General features: G+C 33.8%; 1 protein-coding gene across 1 annotated transcript in view; it reads left to right on the top strand.

The window, feature by feature from the left end:
• The window catches only part of LOC106876634 (uncharacterized), an 895,860-nt gene that overhangs the window by 498,433 nt on the left and 377,427 nt on the right, over positions 1–20,000 (top strand). The window contains exon 3 of the mRNA XM_089337493.1: positions 18,727–18,902. Within this exon, the coding sequence (XP_089193619.1) occupies positions 18,727–18,902 (176 nt within the window). The remainder of the gene's footprint in view (positions 1–18,726; positions 18,903–20,000) is intronic.

The raw sequence follows: 20,000 nt of genomic DNA, 5'->3' as shown, positions 1-20,000 counted from the left end.
AGATTTAACGACGATTCAGCAGTTAATGACTCGTAGCTCCTGGAGCGTGAGTTCGAAGCTTGTTCATTCACGCGTGATATTTATGATAAAGTCAGTTAAATCAGCATGAGTCTTCGGGTATATTTATGTAAATTATTATTCTTTTATATTTTATGGGAGAAGAATTTAAGAAAAGAAGAATAGTTTAGAAAATTCTATTTTCAAACTAAAATAGCAATTCTCATTAATTTTAAATTCTAGTCACGCCATAATAAGTTTTCTTCAGTAAACACAATCTGGTCTTGTTCAGTTTCTCTTATTGATTCTACAGACTTTGCGAAATTCGATAATGTTTTCGCCTAAGGCACATTATCTCAATGGCTTCTATAGTTAAAGGGTTCCATGGCTGGCAGAATCGGTGAAGTGCCACATTAAAAACTTTGTACTGTGTTGTTTAGCGTCTGTTGCCTTACATTGTGAGATCAAATTCCATCAGTGTTACCATTGTATTTTGACCCTTCAATGCCGTTCAAAGATCTCTAATATTTTTGTAAGTTTGTAACAACAAAATAAATCAATATTACTTCTCAAAGTTGCATTTGTTTAATCGTAAATGTAAAAATTATTCATATTTCTCATATCGAGGACTTTGTCCTTAAGTCTGATATCATCAAAGGTGCAATAGGCTATGTAGCTACGGATTTGCATAAAAACCTAAAAATTCTTAGGTTTTCACAGAAAAAGGAAAAGAAACTAATGTGCATCCTCCAAATGAAAACTTTTTGCGATACGGCAAAAATGTGTAAGACATTACAAAGATTCTACATTTGGAATACTTTAAAGAAAGTTATTCACATACTTGGTTGTATGCATCGACAAAGTAACACATGTAAAAGGAGATCAAGCACACACGCTCGTGCGCACACGCGTACGAGCACCAAAGTACTAAAGCGATATGACTACAGAGAAATAAGTGCACTAACTCAACCACATATTTACAAACCGTGAGAAATGTCTTAACTCAAAAGGTCATGTCACCTTGTTAGCGACTGGCTTGAACTCCATGAAGATGAACTTTAAATATGAAAGAAAACATACAGACATACACACACACACACATGCATTCATGTATACGCTCAAACACACACACACACGCACACAGACACACGTCTATGATGTATATAATCTTCATATATATGCATAAAATCTTAAGCGCATAGATTTAGATTTAGGCATAGCTGTGTGGTTTAAGGAGTTTGTTCCCCGATTATATAGTTACGCGTTCTAACCCACCACCTGATACATTGGCTAAGTATTTCCTACTATAGCTTCGGATTGAACAATGCTTTATAGTAAAACTTGCTACATGGATACTGCGTGGGACTTCAGAGATGTATGCACCTGTATTTATCCGTGATTCTGTTATTATTAAACATCAAGACCATATTACTTCCACAAAGGACTCATTCATCCACATTACATCATTTCCAGGTAACTACCTGCTATAACTTTTATTTCTTGCTTCTGTCTCTCACACACTTAACAAATCTACCTATATTTTTCATTCTTCATCTTTGGCAGATGTGTTTTGCTCTTTAGTCCTTGGTCAAATCGTATCCTTGTCAACCTGTGTATATCTTCAAACTGTGTCAAGGCAACATTATTTAATTTATCCTCTCTTTTCAGGTGGTATTGTTTGATCTAATTGTGATTTAACTGCTATTTAGTGCCGTGTGAGTTACCACGTAGAAGCTCCTTTATAAGCATACCTTTTGTATGTCAAATAATCACTTGTTCTAGATTATCTTAAAGATATGTGTCCGCTTTATCTATGTCTCTGTTAATGGATTAAACCATCTTTGCATTAAACCTTATTAATTCTGTTTATCTGACAAATTATGGGTTGCATTAGATTTTTGTCAAATATCTCCAGTTTGATCAAAAGCTTCTGCCATATTATCATTTCATCTCAAATCTTTATAACTGTCATTATGTGTTTTCTAACATGAGGTTTATATGATGGTTTTTTTGTGGGTGGAGTTAGTGGTGGATTATTTCTCATCTCTGATGTATTGTTGACATGATATTTCAATCATTACTTTCTCTAATTACCTTCAGAAAATATTCCTAAATATCAATTTTATAACAATATTTGCTATTTTAAACAGTAGCCTACTATATAGGAGAAAATTAGTCCTGTGTTTTCATTTTCACGTACTAAATATTAATTTTATAACGTTATATCCTATTTAAACAGTAGCCTACTATATAGGAGAAAAGTTGTCCAATGTTTTAATTTTCAGGTACGAAAGGAGCTAGAAATAGAAACACTGCAGCAATTGTCTCTATATTTGCTTGTTAGCGTGTTTTGTCCATAGCAATAATGGAAACAAAAGGTAACACGTCTGACGCCCGAGGTAGCAGCTTGACAGAATCGTTAAATTATTAATCAACCTTCTTTGCGATATTTATTTTGGCTTCTATTTTCTGAGTTCAAATTCTGCCACGACTAGCCTTGCCTTTCATCTTTCCAAGGGTTACTGAAATAAAGGACTAACCCAGAGCAGGAGACATGTGAAATTATCTAATAATTGGAGAGAAGGCCTTATGGTATTTATTTTAGCTTTTCACATTCCGCGATCAAATGCTGCCGTGTTCAGCTTTGCCTTTCATCATTGTATCTGCAACAGGTAGCAGACTAGGATTCTTGCCAGTCTTGTGACCGGTCGTGTAGAGGTGCTGTTGAAAAAAGACCCGAGGAAGAGGGACTATTTCATAATTTTTGGCCTGTAGCAATGCCGAATGCAAAGTTCAAGATTTTGTCCAAGATAATAGCCAAGAAGTTGGCATTTGTTATTGATAGTCTTATCGTTGATGTGCAGACATATTCCATCCCAAAAATGTCAGTCCGTAACAGCTTCCACCCCGGGCGATATGTCATAGAGAGTAAGGGTAAAGACACTGGCATGGGTGGGGGCCTGATCACATTTGATCAGTCAAAAGCTTTCGATACAGTGACCGTCAACATTTGGTTGCTCTTCTCATAGCACTTGGTTTTGAGTTTGTCTTCAGAGTTTGGATCGCTTCAGTGTACAGTGGCGTCTGCTTGGCTATCGGAGCACATCGCCACCTATTGGAACTGTTCAGTATCATGCATCTGGTCCATCATGTGTGGCTCAAACCCTCCTCTTCTGTACATAATTTATGTAGAGCTACTCCTGCGGAAATTGGAGGTTTCGATGGACTTCCTGTGGGAACTAGGTCGCGGAAGATCCGTGGTTGCATATGCGGACGACGTCACAGTAACATTGTACGACACAAAGCACCCTGAGACGATCAGCACTGCGCTAAGAAGATACAAGGAAATATTAGAGCAAAATGTAACTAGGAGAAGTCATTGGGTCTTCACCTAAAGAAGCGGATCAATGGCACCTAACAGTGTCAAACGAATCTACCCCAGGAGATATTTTTTAAAGTCTGGTACTTATTCTTTGTTATCTTTTAGTGTAAACACTAAGTTGCGGGGACACAAACAAAACAAACCGGTTGCGCGACGGTGATGGAGAACAAACTCAAACACGCACTTAGTACACACACACACATGCACACACACACATGCACACACACACATGCACACACACACATGCACACACACACATGCACACACACATATGCACACACATGCACACACACACACCCATACATTCTCTCTCTCTATCTCTCTCTCTCTCTCTCTTTCATAGACACTCACAAAGGATAAAAGGTAAGAACTCCTTCGGTCATGAATGACCATGGAGTTGTACCAAGAAAGTTCCCCTCCCTCCAAGGCACAAGTCCGGGGAAGGTTGTTTATGGAAGACCAGCAGTTGCCCATGCATACCAGCCTGCTCTCTCCACGGCACCGATGTTATCCAAGGCAAAGGCAAAGGCCGATACAGCCTGGCTCCAGTGACTTCGCAACCCATTTCTGACCTGGGGCAACGTTAAATAGAGTGTTTTGCTCAAGAACACAAAACACAACCCGGTCCGGGAATTGAACTCACTACCTCGTGATTGTGAGACGCTCACATACATATACAAGTTTCTACCAACCAACCGCATGTTTGCAAAAAGAGCTTTTTACCAACAAACCCATGACTCTGTGTCTCTACACTGGCATATCTGTATATATATAAGAACATTTTAAACAAGGAAGATAGCTCAAATACATCAACGGCGTGGTTTGATATAACAGACATGTAGAATTGTACTTAATGAATGAAACAAAAATCCTTAGGGAATCGAAATTTTGAAATTTGTCTATCAACTGGACAAAGAGAACAAAAGCAATGCAATAGGTGCTATACTTTCACAAAGTAAATTAAATGAAGTAAATTAAATTCACCATAAATTGAGAATTGATTAAAAACATTTTGTGTTATATCATTCAGTATCTCCATACATACATACATACATACATACATACATACATACATACGTACATACAAACATACATACAAACATATATACATGATGTGTGTATGTGTGTTGAATTGTTACCAGAAGCAGAATTTATATATTATAACATTTCTAAACACGCAAAAACATTAAAGATTGGTGACACCGTTATTATGAAGGAAGACATTGAACAATAAAGATTCACAATTAAATCACAATTACATGAAGGTGTTAGAGAATAGACTATTGAATAAAGACACTTAAAGATAGACATTGGACAATAGATATTCACAGAATGACAACGAGACGTGGGTGTTAAGATGAAGAGCAAATGGATTTCCGTCTGTTTCGACGGAGAGTAAGTCGTATGCAGTAGTTCGGTCAACTGAAATATTTGCTCATTAGGTTTTAAGTGTCCGAACTAAAGGAATTATATAATAAGCCTATGAACAAGGTGCAGGGGAAGCAGTCTACTTCCCAAGCACATGTTTTGGGGTCTAGTCCCACTGCACGGCATCTTGGGAAAATGTATTCTTTTATAGCTACGGACAGAGGCGACCAAAGACTTGTGAGTGGATTTGACAAACGGAAACGGAAAGATATCCGTCGAATATACGTATATGTATATATATATATATATATATATATATATATATATATATATATATATATATATATATATCCATATACATATCTTTGTGCTTGAACTAACCTTCCACCACCACCACCACCACCACCACCTTGGTATTTGTCGGTTTTATACCACGTGTTCACCCTGTTCGATTTGTTCCAAGCTCTTTGTAGTTTCAGTCTATCCAATTCCACTCTCAAGTATTGGTTAAATTCGACGCTATAATAAAATACAGGTCCTCAAGATTCCAATGGGATTGAATCCATGTCCTTATAAATTCGAAGCGAACTGCTGAACCATTCAATCATGCTGCTCCCAAAACACTAAAGAGTATAGGGTTGCATCTAGAAATTTCCCCTCCAAGGCACATGTCCGGGAAAGGTTGTTTTATAGCAGACCAACATTTGTCGATGCGTACCAGCCTCGCCTCTTCAAGATGCCAATGTTATCCAAACGAAAAGTAAAGGCTCATACAGCCGAGTGAAATAGAGTGTGTTGCTCAAGAACATAACACACAGTCCGGTCCTTACTAGCTCATGACTTTGGGCCCGAAGCTCTAATCACCGAACCATGGGCCTTCTATACAGTATACTGTTGAAGAAACACACTTGAAGAAAGGAAGATATTCGAAAATAAATATTCACAGATCGAATATAACACATGTAGGTGATGGATGGGAGGCTGTTGAGGTAAACGAAAGTCTCACAAACATCATATGCAATGCGGGTGTTATATTGTAGACGACTGTGACAAGAAAGGCATATTAATGTAATTCTCTATAGATTCAAAGATCGACAATCAGATAGATTCGTTAGAAAACAGATAAATTTATATGTAGATGTTGAAAGCTTGTGTGAAATTTCTTCCACATTTCATTATTATAGGATATTCAATTTACTTACTATTGATTGTGTTGCATCTGCTCGAGGAATGTGAGAAAATCAAGAATATATTTGGTATTGGCGACTACATACACACTTCTATATATCAATGAATAAATGAGCAAAAGCTCACACGTGCGCACACCCATACGCACTCGCACACATATATAATAAATATACATGCGAATCTTTCTTTCTATCTCTGTCTCCATCTCCATTCCATGTATCTCTCTCTGTTTATATGTATATATATATATATATATATATATATATATATATATATATATATATATATATAATGAGAATTTACAAAATACTATGTAAACAACAAACAAATGTATTAGTTTAACGCTCGGGATGTGAGAAAGTCTTTTACGTTTCGAGCCTAGGCGCTTCGATAGACAGGAACACAGAAATAAACAGGGAGAGAAAACAGAAAAAGGTGGCTAGCGATCTATCATGGCGAATACCGATATCTGTACTATATATACAGTGTGCACAAATAAGAGGCATCCATCATAGGATTCCTTGCACGATAGAAAGAACAGTTGAATTCCAAACCACTATTTAAGGATAAAACGTCGAAGGGAGAACCCTTCGTGGATAGATGTCTCTTATGAGTTTAAATGTACACTGTATATATATATATATATATATATATATATATATATATATATATATATATATATATATATATATTTATATATATATATATATATATATATATATATATATATATATATATATATATATATATATATATATATATATATATATATATATATATATATATATATTGGGCTCAGTGGTTAGGGCAGCGGACTCGCGGTCGTAGGATCGCGCTTTCGATTCCCAGACCGGGTGTTGTGAGTGTTTATGCACCGAAAACACCTAGTCTTACGAGGCTCCGGCAGGGGTTGGGGGTGGCGGTGGTGATCTCTGTTGTAAACATCTTTCTCTGCCTCTTTCTTCCTGCTTCAGCCGTGCCTGTATTTCAAAGGGCCAGCCTCGTCACACTAAATCTCCTCGAGAACTACATCAACAGTACACGCGTCTGTGGAGTGCTCAGCCACATGCACGTTAATTTCACACATGCATGTTTATCTCTCTCTCCTACACTCTTCCCTCCCGTTTGCTTTTCCTCTGCCCGCTCTCTCTTTCTTTCTTTCTCTCTCTCTCTCTCTCTCTCTCTCTCTCTCTCTCTCTACCTTGTTATATATATATATATATATATATATATATATATATATATATATATATATATATAAGTATATATAAATATTTATGTAAAAATGCACATCAAAATTATAAAATAATTATAACCATACATATCGCATAATACATATGCACTCTCAAATACTGATATACTCAAAGATTTATAGATATAATCCCATAAACGAACCCCGAAGACATACATGTATACTCATAGATACGTTGAAGTAATTTATTTGGCTTTAAACATCAATTCCATGTAAACATCAATATCAATACCCACACATATCTTATATATATATATATATATATATATATATATATATATATATATATATATATATATATATATATATATATATATATATATATATATTAGTATATATATATATATATATATATATATATATATATATATATATATATATATATAAATAAATATATAAGTATATATGTATATATATAATTATATAAGTATATAAATACATATATATATGTATACACACACACACACACACATATATATATATATATATATATATATATATAAGTATATACATATATATATATAAATATGTAAGTATATACATTATATATATATATATATATATATATATATATATATATATATACGTATGTATATATATATATATATATATATATATATATATATATTCATGCATGTATGTATATACAAGTGTGTGTATATATGCATGTATGTACCTAGAGATACATACATGTGTGTCTATGTAGAATGCTTAATAACCACAGTTATTTACATATTATATACAATGAGAAATCCACACAAATTCATGATGGGTATACGTCCAGGAATAAATACATATATGTATATATCTTTATCTACCTACACATAAACATAGACAGGAATATACACACACATATGCATACATATCTTTGTGAGTGAGTGTGTGAATGTATATATATATATATATATATATATATGTATGTGTGTATGTGTGTATACGCATATATATATATATATATATATATATATATATATATATATTTAATATATTTGCGTTACATAAGGTTACTTGAAGGAACGTAGATATTTATATATATATATATATATATATATATATATATATATATATATATATATATATATATATATATTTAATATATTTGCGTTACATAAGGTTACTTGAAGGAACGTAGATATTTATATATATATATATATATATATATATATATATATATATATATATATATATATATATATATATATATATATATATATATATTTGTACGTATTTATAAGTGTACATATAAATTATATATATATATATATATATATATATATATATATATATATATATATATATATATATATCTACGTTCCTTCAAGTAACCTTATGTAACGCAAATATATTAAATATATTAATTTAAACAAAGCCACAGTCGTAGTTGCCGACGAGAATCTAAATATCGCAGAATTCAAAATAGGTTACATATAAATTTATGCATTAACATGTACTTGAACATAGACGCGCACACTAATACATATACACATATATCAAGTTGTCAAGTCTGTTGATATTTAAAAATACACGTTTCCCAGAATTTCCCAGAATTTACCATTTATAAGGAATACAGACGTATAATTTAATATATATATGAAATATATATAGATTTCTGTATATAGATTTGATACTAGAAATAATAATAGTAATCTTTCTATTATAAGCATAGGATCTGAAATTATGGGCGAGTGAATGCTGACTGCATCAACTGGTACTTATTGTATCACCTTCTAAAGGCAAACTGGAGCTCGATGAAATCTGAACTCAGAACGTAAAGGCTCACGAAATGCCGCTAAGATTTTTCCCGGTGTGCTAACGATTCTGCCAGCTCACTGGCGTAATAATAATAATAATAATAATAATAATAATAATAATAATAATAATAATAATAATAATAAATCACTGCTCCGAAATTTATCCAAAAACATCTGAAATAAAGACATCGCATGGAGCCAAAAAATAGCTGACAAAGGGTTGGACTATACTTACAATGAGTAAGTAATACTCATTGAAATTTATTTCTATTTTTCCAAATATAATGATGTATTTTAACTTGATACCTCCACTACCCACACAACGATCGTAAACACAAGTGTTACATCAAAATTCAGACCATCTCCAAACCCAAACACCATGTACCAAAAAATTAGAAACAGATTAAACAACAGCGGTATTATTCCACCCAAGAATAACAACCGAGAAGTGCGTACTGTAAGCTTATTACGCAAAAAGTACGAAGATCTGAACGTGCAAAACAATCTGACAACAGAAATGAACGATCCGGTACCCTACGAAAACGATGACCGTCAAAATAAAGGGCCAGACGTTGTTCCTCATGTCCCGCAAACAAAACCAAAACGGCATAAATGGACACGTGAGGAATACATTTCGATCCTACACGCCTATTTCACAGCAGTGCTCTACCCAAAATACGAAAACGCAACAACACATACATATAAAATATGGAAGAAAAATAATGTAAATAAAAACCTCGATAAAACAATGAACCCTAACAAACTAGCTAACATAAGAAGATATATTCTAAAAGCAAAAAAGATATCAGAAATAGAAATAGAACAATTGAAAGGAAAAATACATCAGGAAAATCTAGATAATAGTCACACAGCAATGACAAATAATAATATAAACACTGAGATAGCAGAACACGAGGACAAACGTAACATTTCCGGCAAAAACGAAGTAAACAAAAAAAACAACAAATCCAGACCGTAGAGATGTATAATAGTGTACAAAAAGCACCAATCCAGAACACCACAGACAAACATATGAATGAAAAGGAAGGCAAAACAAATATAAAGCCTGGGAATAACGAAGGGAAACCTAATAATTACGATACTATGAAAATGAGAATAACCGAAGAACTGAAAACCACAGATCTTAGAATGGACCACAGATTATATCTCCCAAAAATCAAAATAGACCATAAAACAACATCAATAATAAATAGCATAAACCTGGCCGTCACGGAACTAACAACCACAGAAACAACAGGTAATATCACTCAGCTAAATGACATAATATATAACGGCAGCCACTGCAGCCACAAAAGAAGCATCATACTCACTCAAACCCATCCGAACAGGAGTTCTACCACCCAAACAGACCTTGTGGATAAATAAGATCCAGAACAAAATTAAAAAAAAAGAGAAAAGATTTATCGATTCTCAACGAAATTAGTATACAATCAACACAACTAAGTAACAAGAAGAAAACAAAAATACTGTACAAATACAGCATTACAGAAAAAGACTTACCTGAGGCAAAAGAAAAACTAAAGCAAGACATCCTTGCCAAAGCACAAATGATCCGCCGGTATGAGAAACGCCAACGTTTCTTTGAACAAAACAAACAGTTCAAATCCAACCCCAAAAACTCTACCAAGAACTGGGTAAAAATAAAATAGACATTACTGCAGCACCAACAGCAGAAGAACTGGAAGAATTCTGGAAACAAATATGGTCGGTGAAGCAACAACAACCCCAGAAAAGAGACCATTAAAACTACGAACTTAGCACCTGAGCAACTCTGGGCCCCTATAACAACTGAAGAGGTTACCCAGACACTGCAAAGACTAAGCAACTGGAAGGCACCTGGACACGACAATATCTCCAACTTCTGGTTAAAACACCTGCCAGGAATGCATAAAAATCTGGCAGAAAACTTTAACAACATACTAGCAGAACCAGAGACAATGCCTGAATGGCTCACGAAAGGGAAAACCATCTTAATCCCCAAATCCACGGAAACGGAGAGACCACAAAACTATAGACCTATAACCTGTCTCCCTATGATCTACAAAGCCTTTACTGCAATAATATCGCAGAGATTGAGTAAGCACCTGGAAAATAACAACCTGTTTCCAGAAGAGCAGAAGGGATGCTGCAAGGGCTCATACGGCTGTAAAAATCAATTATTGATCAATAAAGCCATAACTGAAGACAGCCGCAGAAAGAAGAAAGGTCTGAGTATGGCCTGAGTGGACTACCAAAAGGCTTTCGACAGTGTTCCCCACACGTGGATTCTGGAAACACTAGCCATAAACAAGGTGGCACCAATTATTATAAAATACATAAGGCACTCAATGAACAAATGGAAGACAGTGCTACAGCTCGAAACAAAAGAGGGACTTGTGAAAACAAAAGCCATCCCCATTAGAAGAGGAATATTCCAGGGAGACACGCTCTCTCCACTTCTGTTCTGCCTGGCACTCACACCTTTAACTGAATTGCTAAATAGAACTGGATGCGGTTACAAATGCTACGGAAAAACAGTCAGCCACCTTTTATATATGGATGACCTAAAATTATACGCAAAAAATGACAAAGAGCTAGAAACACTACTACAGACAGTACATAGCTTTACCAAGGAAATAGATATGAAATTCGGATTAGAAAAATGTACCAAAGCAACCCTGAAAAGAGGAAAATTAGTTAAAAGTAGCAATATAACACTAGATAAAGCCAATGAAATAAGAGAACTAAACGAAAGCCCACCATATAAATATTTAGGAGTCAATGAACTAGATAAGATACAACATACACAAATGAAAGAAACAAATAAAGAAAGAGTACTATAGACGAGTTAGATCAATACTAAAAACAGAGCTCAATGCTAAAAACAAGATAATGGGTATCAACTCTTTAGCTGTCCCAGTTATAAGCTACAGCTACAACATCCTTAACTGGACACTAAACGAACTATCTAAAATAGACAGGAAAACAAGAAAAATAATGACAGGATATAGGATGCACCACCCAAAATCTGACATAGAAAGGCTATATATACAACGCACAGAAGGTGGCAGGGGTCTTATACAGCTGGAAAACTATTATAAAATAACCACCATAGGACTGCAAAAATACCTACTCCAGAAGCAAGGAAAATTAATACAAATAGCCACAAAACACGAACAAAACAAAAAACTGTTTTCAGTATTTAAGGAAGCTGACAAATACAAACAAGAAATCAATCTACCTAACAAATACGAAGAAGAAGAAGAAGAAGAAGAAGAAGAAGAAGAAGAAGAAGAAGAAGAAGAAGAAGAAGAAACAACAAAAGCTATAAAACAAATGAAATACAAACTAAAACTAGAACAGCAACGGACCATGATAAAACGATGGCAAGAAAAGCCCCTACATGGTAAATACTGGGCTAAACTAAATGCAAAAGAAATAGACAGAGAAAAATCCCAGCAATGGTTGAGAAGCTCAGGACTCAAAGCAGAGACTGAAGGATTTTTAATTGCTGCACAAGACTAAAGCCTCCCCACCAGAAATTACCAAAAACATATAATGAAAAGAAACATAACAAGTAACTCTAGAATTTGTGGAGATGGACAATAAACAATAAATCATATTATCTCTGGCTGCCCAGTCCTGGCTAAGAAGGAATATATTCACAGACATGACAGAACTGGGACCTATATACACGGGAAGCTATGCCAACACTATGGAATAACAACAGAAAATAGATGGTATAAAAACACGCCAGAAAAGGTCACAGAAAACGAGAAAGCTACCATACTCTGGGATATGCCAATACACACAGATAGAGAAATTAAGGCAAATAGACCAGATATAGTTGTCAAAGATCATGAAGAAAAAAGATGCTTTCTAATTGATGTATCAATACCAGCAGATAACAACGTCTCTCTAAAAGAAATGGAAAAACTTTCAAAATACAAAGACCTGGAAATAGAGGTAACTCGAATGTGGAATCTAAAAACAGAAACAATTCCTATTATAGTAGGTGCCTTAGGTATAATAAAAAAATATTCAGACAAATACATAACAAAAACACCAGGACTTACAAATATATATAACATACAGAAAATTGCACTACTGGGCACAGCACACATCCTACGCAAAACACTTTCAATACAGTAACCATAAGAGCACCACAGCAAACCACTGCACATACCCAAGGCGCACAGAGCTGCGCTCGGTAGTGAAGTGAAAGCACGTTATAAAAATAAAACTACTGAATAATAATAATAATAATAATAATAATAATAATAATAATAATAATAATAATAATAATAATAATAATAATATGTTCTGCACCTTTTTTGTTTAATTGCTTCCTAATTTTACCTACCTTTTGCAAAGGAAGACCAGAGATGGCTAATAATGCGTCATATCTATATAATCCCCATTTATATTTGGGAATTTCTCCTTAATTATTGTTAATAGAAATAATCCCACTGTATCTGTAATTTAGGCAAAATCTGACGATCCCATCATGATGTCAGTCATCATAGATGTCACTACGTGTCCAACCCTTATTATTGTAAGAGATTAAAGTTTTCCTTGCTATTAATTTATATATCTGTCTAAAGATGAACCGTTCCTAAATCTTTGCGCAAATGTTAAAGCCTTATCTAATAGGTCAGGCGATATTTACTGATAATAGTTTTCAATATCAAATTCTAAGAAGTAAGTATTATTCTTATTTTGAAGTGAGCAGTCTGAAGTAATCACATCCCCAGTACTATTCCAAAGAGGTAATGCCATGCCTCTTTTCACATAGGGAATGATCCTATCTATAATAGACTTACTGATCTTACTAACGTCCGAATTTATCGGACAAATCATTTGGATAGTGGGTTCGCTTGTGAAATTTACCAAGTTACCTTATGATTTTTAAAGGTAAAATGCGGAATCTTAGGGGAGTACGGTTCAGTCCTATCTAATAATTTTAAAACATTAATCAAATTATAGCGTTTCCTATTGATCTCTTTCAATCTATTATTAGGTGCTAATTTATATCTAGACTTTAGCTCTTTCAATATAATACTATTATACAAATCCATCGGAATAAAGTATAAGTTTCCAGTTTTGTCCGATAGAGCATGGAGGTTATTCGAATTTCTTATGTTGGAGATAACATCCTGTAGTTTTGTGAAAAGTGTTTGTGATTTTTGAGAATTTGAGCTTTTTCGCCATATAAATCAAGTCCTTTTCAAATTTCAAAATTCAGGGTTGTGCGGAAGATTGCTATACGACGTTAAATTATAATTATCCATTTGTTCATTTAATTTCTTGCCTCTTATATCGAAGTAAAACGTTCTCCATCTCCGTCTTTTAATTAAGTCGCTTCTTCTGTGTAATAAGCTCTCCATATGTAAATGTTTCGAAGGAATAGGGATGTTCTTAATTGATAGAGCAAAACACTGTCTCTCCATAGTTGTTTCCGTAGGAAGTGCTCTACTTGAGCTAATGATGGCAATGAAAAATTAAAGAGGTGAACTCTTTTCAAGAAACAACAGCGTAGGTTTCAATTTATTGAGCGATTAGATTAAAATTAACTGCAAAGTGACAAATTTCAAGGTCAGTAATACTCCTCATCGAAGGCAACACGCATCTAAATACAGAGGGTGTATATAAGACTTTATAAATATGTGAACATATAACATATAAACACACACACACACACACATACACACACACAATATATATATATAATGTAACTCCGCGCCTAAATCAAAGTCGGAAAACGAATTGCATAAATACACACAGACAAATCAAAATCTCGAGCTGATGAGATGGCAGTTCACAATAATCCAAAAGGGAAGTTCCCAAACGAATCCAATAAATACGAAAGAATCTTACGGCTATTTCCGGGAATGTGCGAATAGATTTGTAGGTAAATACTTTTCAACTTCAGTAATCCACATTTCCTTCATCAGAGAATAAGCACGGATTCAGAATTTTAAACAAAATCATAAAATTATTCATAATATTGTAAGAATATGTTTAAGATACTGTAATTATATACAAGTATAAAAATTTCACAAATTTTGAGATTCCAGGTGATTGAACAAACGTTCATATTGTACAACTACTAAGAAAATTACAAAAAGAATTAAAAAAATTATACGGTTAGCTAGTCCATGAAATATATACGAATATAACCTAGGACGAGCTCAAAATTTGATGGGGTAAGATAATTTAAATTGTATAGATTAATTAATTATTATAGTGAGAAAAATTTAAAAGTAGAAAAGTACTTATGTCGACATGAGGCCAAACACTCCAAGACCAATTTTAAAGCGTACTTATTATTAATATTTTCTAATTTATTGATATAAAATGCGAGGGCCGTTTAAGTTTTAGATTCATTATTTACAAAGGAGATTCAATGAGCCCTATAGCTGACTTTGAATTCAACAGAACTCTCATACACACACACCCACACACACACACACACATATACATAAATGCCATCTGGGAACATATATAAAGGTACACGTTTTCCAAGATAAAATTGCACTTCATTTTGGTTGCTGTGTTGAAGTTATAGAGTGATACGCAAGCACTCAAATATGAATACATTGCATCCCATGGCAGAAACACCTGTAAGTTGGTGAAGTCCATGGGATAATCTCTTACAGCCTTGTCATTTGTTTTATATCACATATGTATATATGTATCCATGTATATATATATATATATATATATATATATATATATATATATATATAATTAAAAAATATGGCAAAAAATCATATATATATATATATTCTGCTAGAATAAATGGCTTAATAGAAACCAATGTAGCAAAGAACACAAAATAACTGTGGTTAGCTCCTGTTTTTAAGGCAAGAACTCCTTGAAATTTTGGGTATTTGAGTATATTTAAGAATTTAATCGGTCATAATGTCTTACGTTTAAGATGATTCCCATGCTTTCCCTGATGAGACGGTTACAATTTTAATATCAAAGATCCCTATGGATCACACAAGTTGTAATCCTTTGAAACATATGTAGGAATAAAGTATGCAATTATAACATGCGTTTTCTCCAATCCTTAAATTCCTATATATATATATATATATATATATATATATATATATGCATACATATATACCTTGATTTATTTCCATGATCGATTTCGTTTGCATTACGTTAATTATTATATATTCAGCTGTATATCTAATTCTGATGCAATTCTATTATATTCAGTTTCTTGGAGCACGAAAATATACTCACAATATTTGACGAATACATACACACACAGACACACGCACACACACACACACACACACACACACACACACACACACACATATATCTATATATATATATATTGTTAGCATTATGAATACACTTATAAAATTGTTATTCTTCACTCGGATAATCAAGCTCGTATACTGTAAAATTTTACCCTCAAAGAGACTTTATCTGGATTTCACGACGTTCCGGGTATTTAGAATGAACTATCATTCCTGTCCACAAAAACTACCCGGGTATATAATTCGAGTTCTTTCATTATAACTTTCTCATTGTGACTTCTGATAAAGACATTATATGCGAATATATATTCAGATGGGCATGCCTGATCCAGATTAACAATAATATATCTGCAGTAAAATATATGAAATATATATATATTGATTGTAATATATATGAGATTTGATTTATTAACAAGAATAATTTCGTTTGCATTATTATTATGTTACAGCTTTGAATTCCAGGCAATTTTATTATGTTCAAGACCACAGAGCGACTTTAATAAACTTAGCAAGGAAATATTCTTGCTCCGCTTAAAGAATATTTATTTCATGGGCGTGTGTGAAGGTGTATGTGTGTGAGTGAGTGTGTGTGTGTGTTTGAGTGTCTGAGTATATGCGTATGCGTGTATGTGCAGAAACAGATTTATAATCTAGCTCGAAAACTATATACACACGTGCACACACATGGAATTAGTAACCAGTATGAAAATTATTATCTTAGCGATCAGCCCCACCCTGTACGCTTATATATGTGTGTGTGTATGTATGCATATCTATCTATCTATCTATCTATCTATCTATCTATCTATCTATCTATCTATCTATCTATCTATCTATCTATCTATCATCTATCTATCATCTATCTATCTAGCTATAGTCAAACACTTCGTATAAACGGCTCCGACGACCCTATAAGATGCCTCACGTACAGTCCGTTCTGCATGCCACGCTTCTCATGGTAGAAGTAGCTGTAAGCTAATGAAAGTGATTACGTCACTCCTGCTCTTTTGTAATTTGTCAACTGATATTATGCACTGCATTCATCTGACTGTTTACTCTAGGGCATAAATATATTCTGTCCTAACAACTGTTGAATTCTCTCCTATGCCTAAGCGAAATCATAAAATATATAAGGGCAGCACTGGAGAGCTATGGTGCTTTTACACCTTTTTATCATAAGAAAGAATTTTCCTCGCATATATACATATCATTCAGTTATAGGGATTCATTAAGAATCGAGGCACATAAACATGTAAGACGCCAGATATTGGCCAGGTATAATCCCATGGAACTGACAGTGAAAAGTACAATAGATGTACATAACAAATGCTGACAAGATACAGCAGTTGTGAAAATAACGAATCCAATTAATAACCAAAGATCTGCCTCACTTGTGGGTCCTTGGTGCAGCGTAAGTTTACAGTAATAGCTGACGAATGCGCCTAAGCTTGCGACACCTGTTTCGGTAGAACTTTGGTCAATGTAGTTGTAAAAGATTGCATCATATATATATATATATATATATACAGGCGCAGGTGTAGCTGTGTGCTAAGAAGCTTGCTTCCCAACCACATAGTTCCGAGTTCAAGCCCATTATGTGGCCCCTCGGGCAAATGTCTTCTACTATAGCTTAGGGCCGACCAACTTCTTGAGAGTGGATTTGGTACGCGGAAACTGAAGGAAGCCCGTCGTATATATATATATATATATATATATATATATATATATATATATATATATATGTATGTATGTATAGGTATATGTGTACATCTTTGTGTCTGTGTTAGTCTCTCCATCACTGCTTGAAAATCAGTGTTGGTGTGTTTACGTCTTAATTAAACGGCTCGGCAAAAAAAAAAAAACACACGATAGAACCAGTAATACGCTTAAGAAATAAGTCCTGAGATCGATTTGTTCGACTATAAGGCGGTGCTCGAGCTTTGCCGTGGTCAAATGACTGAAACATGGAAAAGAATGACAGAATAAAAGAAGAATGCGTGTATATACATATATACTTATATGTGTATGTATGCATGTGTGTGTGAGTGTATATACACATACTTTCTGAGATGCAGCACAGAATTTTGTCAGTGAACAGGTCGCGGTCTCAAAGCGACGAAGATATTTTGACAAATTAAATTTAAATGTTGAACTGAATCTAACGGATTTTGTGTGCTATTTTAAATGGCTTATAAACACCTTCCACGCTGCAATTGTTTTCGTTCCAGCACACGATCTCAGATCAGGTTACTTGCTATGCAAGTACATCTCCGTGATACATATACATATATATATATATATATATATATATATATATATATATATATATATATACACGGAAAGAGAGAGAAAAAAAGAGGACGAGAGACAGACAAACAAGAAACAAAAGCATAGAAAGCGAGGGACAAGCTTTACAATTCTTGCTTTTGTTTATGAAAATTGCAGCATTTTTAGTTGCTATCGATTATGATATTCTAAATGTCGTCTCTAATATTTATTTTGTTCTAGTTTCAGCCTAGAAGAAGACTGGGCTTCCCGTTACGCCATTCTTTTCTACCACGTGACCGATGAAGGATTTCTAACCTGCAACACATCTCAAGGGGATCTAATAAAACAGAACCAGACAGAAAATGATGCAGTGGTGCCAGATGAACTCTTGACCCTTGGAGCCAATTATTTCATTGGTCAGTTCAATTATACGTCTTATATTGTTCTTTACTGCATAATTTATAATATCAGTAAATTTTATTTTTCATATTTAAACATCGCAGCAGAGTTGCCTACAAATATACGAATCATATATATGTATACATACATACAGGTGTAGATGGAAATATTATACAGGTGTGGCTGTGTGGTAAGAAGTTTGCTTCCCAGCCACATGATTCTGTGTGGCACCTTATGCAAGTGCTTTTCGCTTTAGCATCGGGCCTTGTGAGTAGATTTGATAGACGGAAACTGAAAGAAGGCCGTCTTATATATACATATACATACATACATACATACATACATATATATATATATATATATATATATATATATATATATATACCCCAAGATATTATCCCACTAAGGGATAATATCTATCCAATATACTGCTGGGAGGGTACCCAATTATTATTACACTAGTGTTTTTACCAAGTGCAATAAATGGGTGCGGGTAAAAGGGGGTTTTACCCTAAATTTATATAGCAATAAGAAAATGGAGGGGAATATGTGGTACTCATCAACTTGCAGACACTGTAGTATGTTAATTAACTTGTTTATTTTCCAACCAAAAAGACAATAAAGACAATATACAAACACATGTGACACACTATGTCATATCAACAATTAAAAATTCAAAATTCAAAAGGACATCTAGTGACCGAAGAAGGGACAAAGTCTTACAGCTGTTGTCCCTTTTTGTCCTTTTGGTTGAGAAATAAACAAGTTAATTAACATAGTACAATGTCTACGAGTTGATGAGTACCACATATTCCCATCCATTTTCTTATTGCTATATATATATATATATATATATATATATATATATATATATATATATATATGTGTGTGTGTGTGTGTGTGTGTATGTATTCCCGCAGTCAAATGTCTTAAACAAGTAAAGGAATAAAAAATAAAAGAATAACAGAAATTTATACAGAGTCAAGGGGTCACTAACTGACCTGGCTACACCAAAGCCTAAGAAGAGTAGTGAGAAAAAATGGAAGAACAAAAGCGCTTTTCGCTTAGTGTTTAGCATATATACAGAGTCTATCAAAATAATAATAAAAAATTGT

Source organism: Octopus bimaculoides, chromosome 19, assembly GCF_046866305.1.
Source record: "Octopus bimaculoides isolate indiv1 chromosome 19, ASM4686630v1, whole genome shotgun sequence".
NCBI lineage: Eukaryota > Metazoa > Mollusca > Cephalopoda > Octopoda > Octopodidae > Octopus > Octopus bimaculoides.
This window is presented reverse-complemented; position numbering and strand designations above follow the sequence as displayed.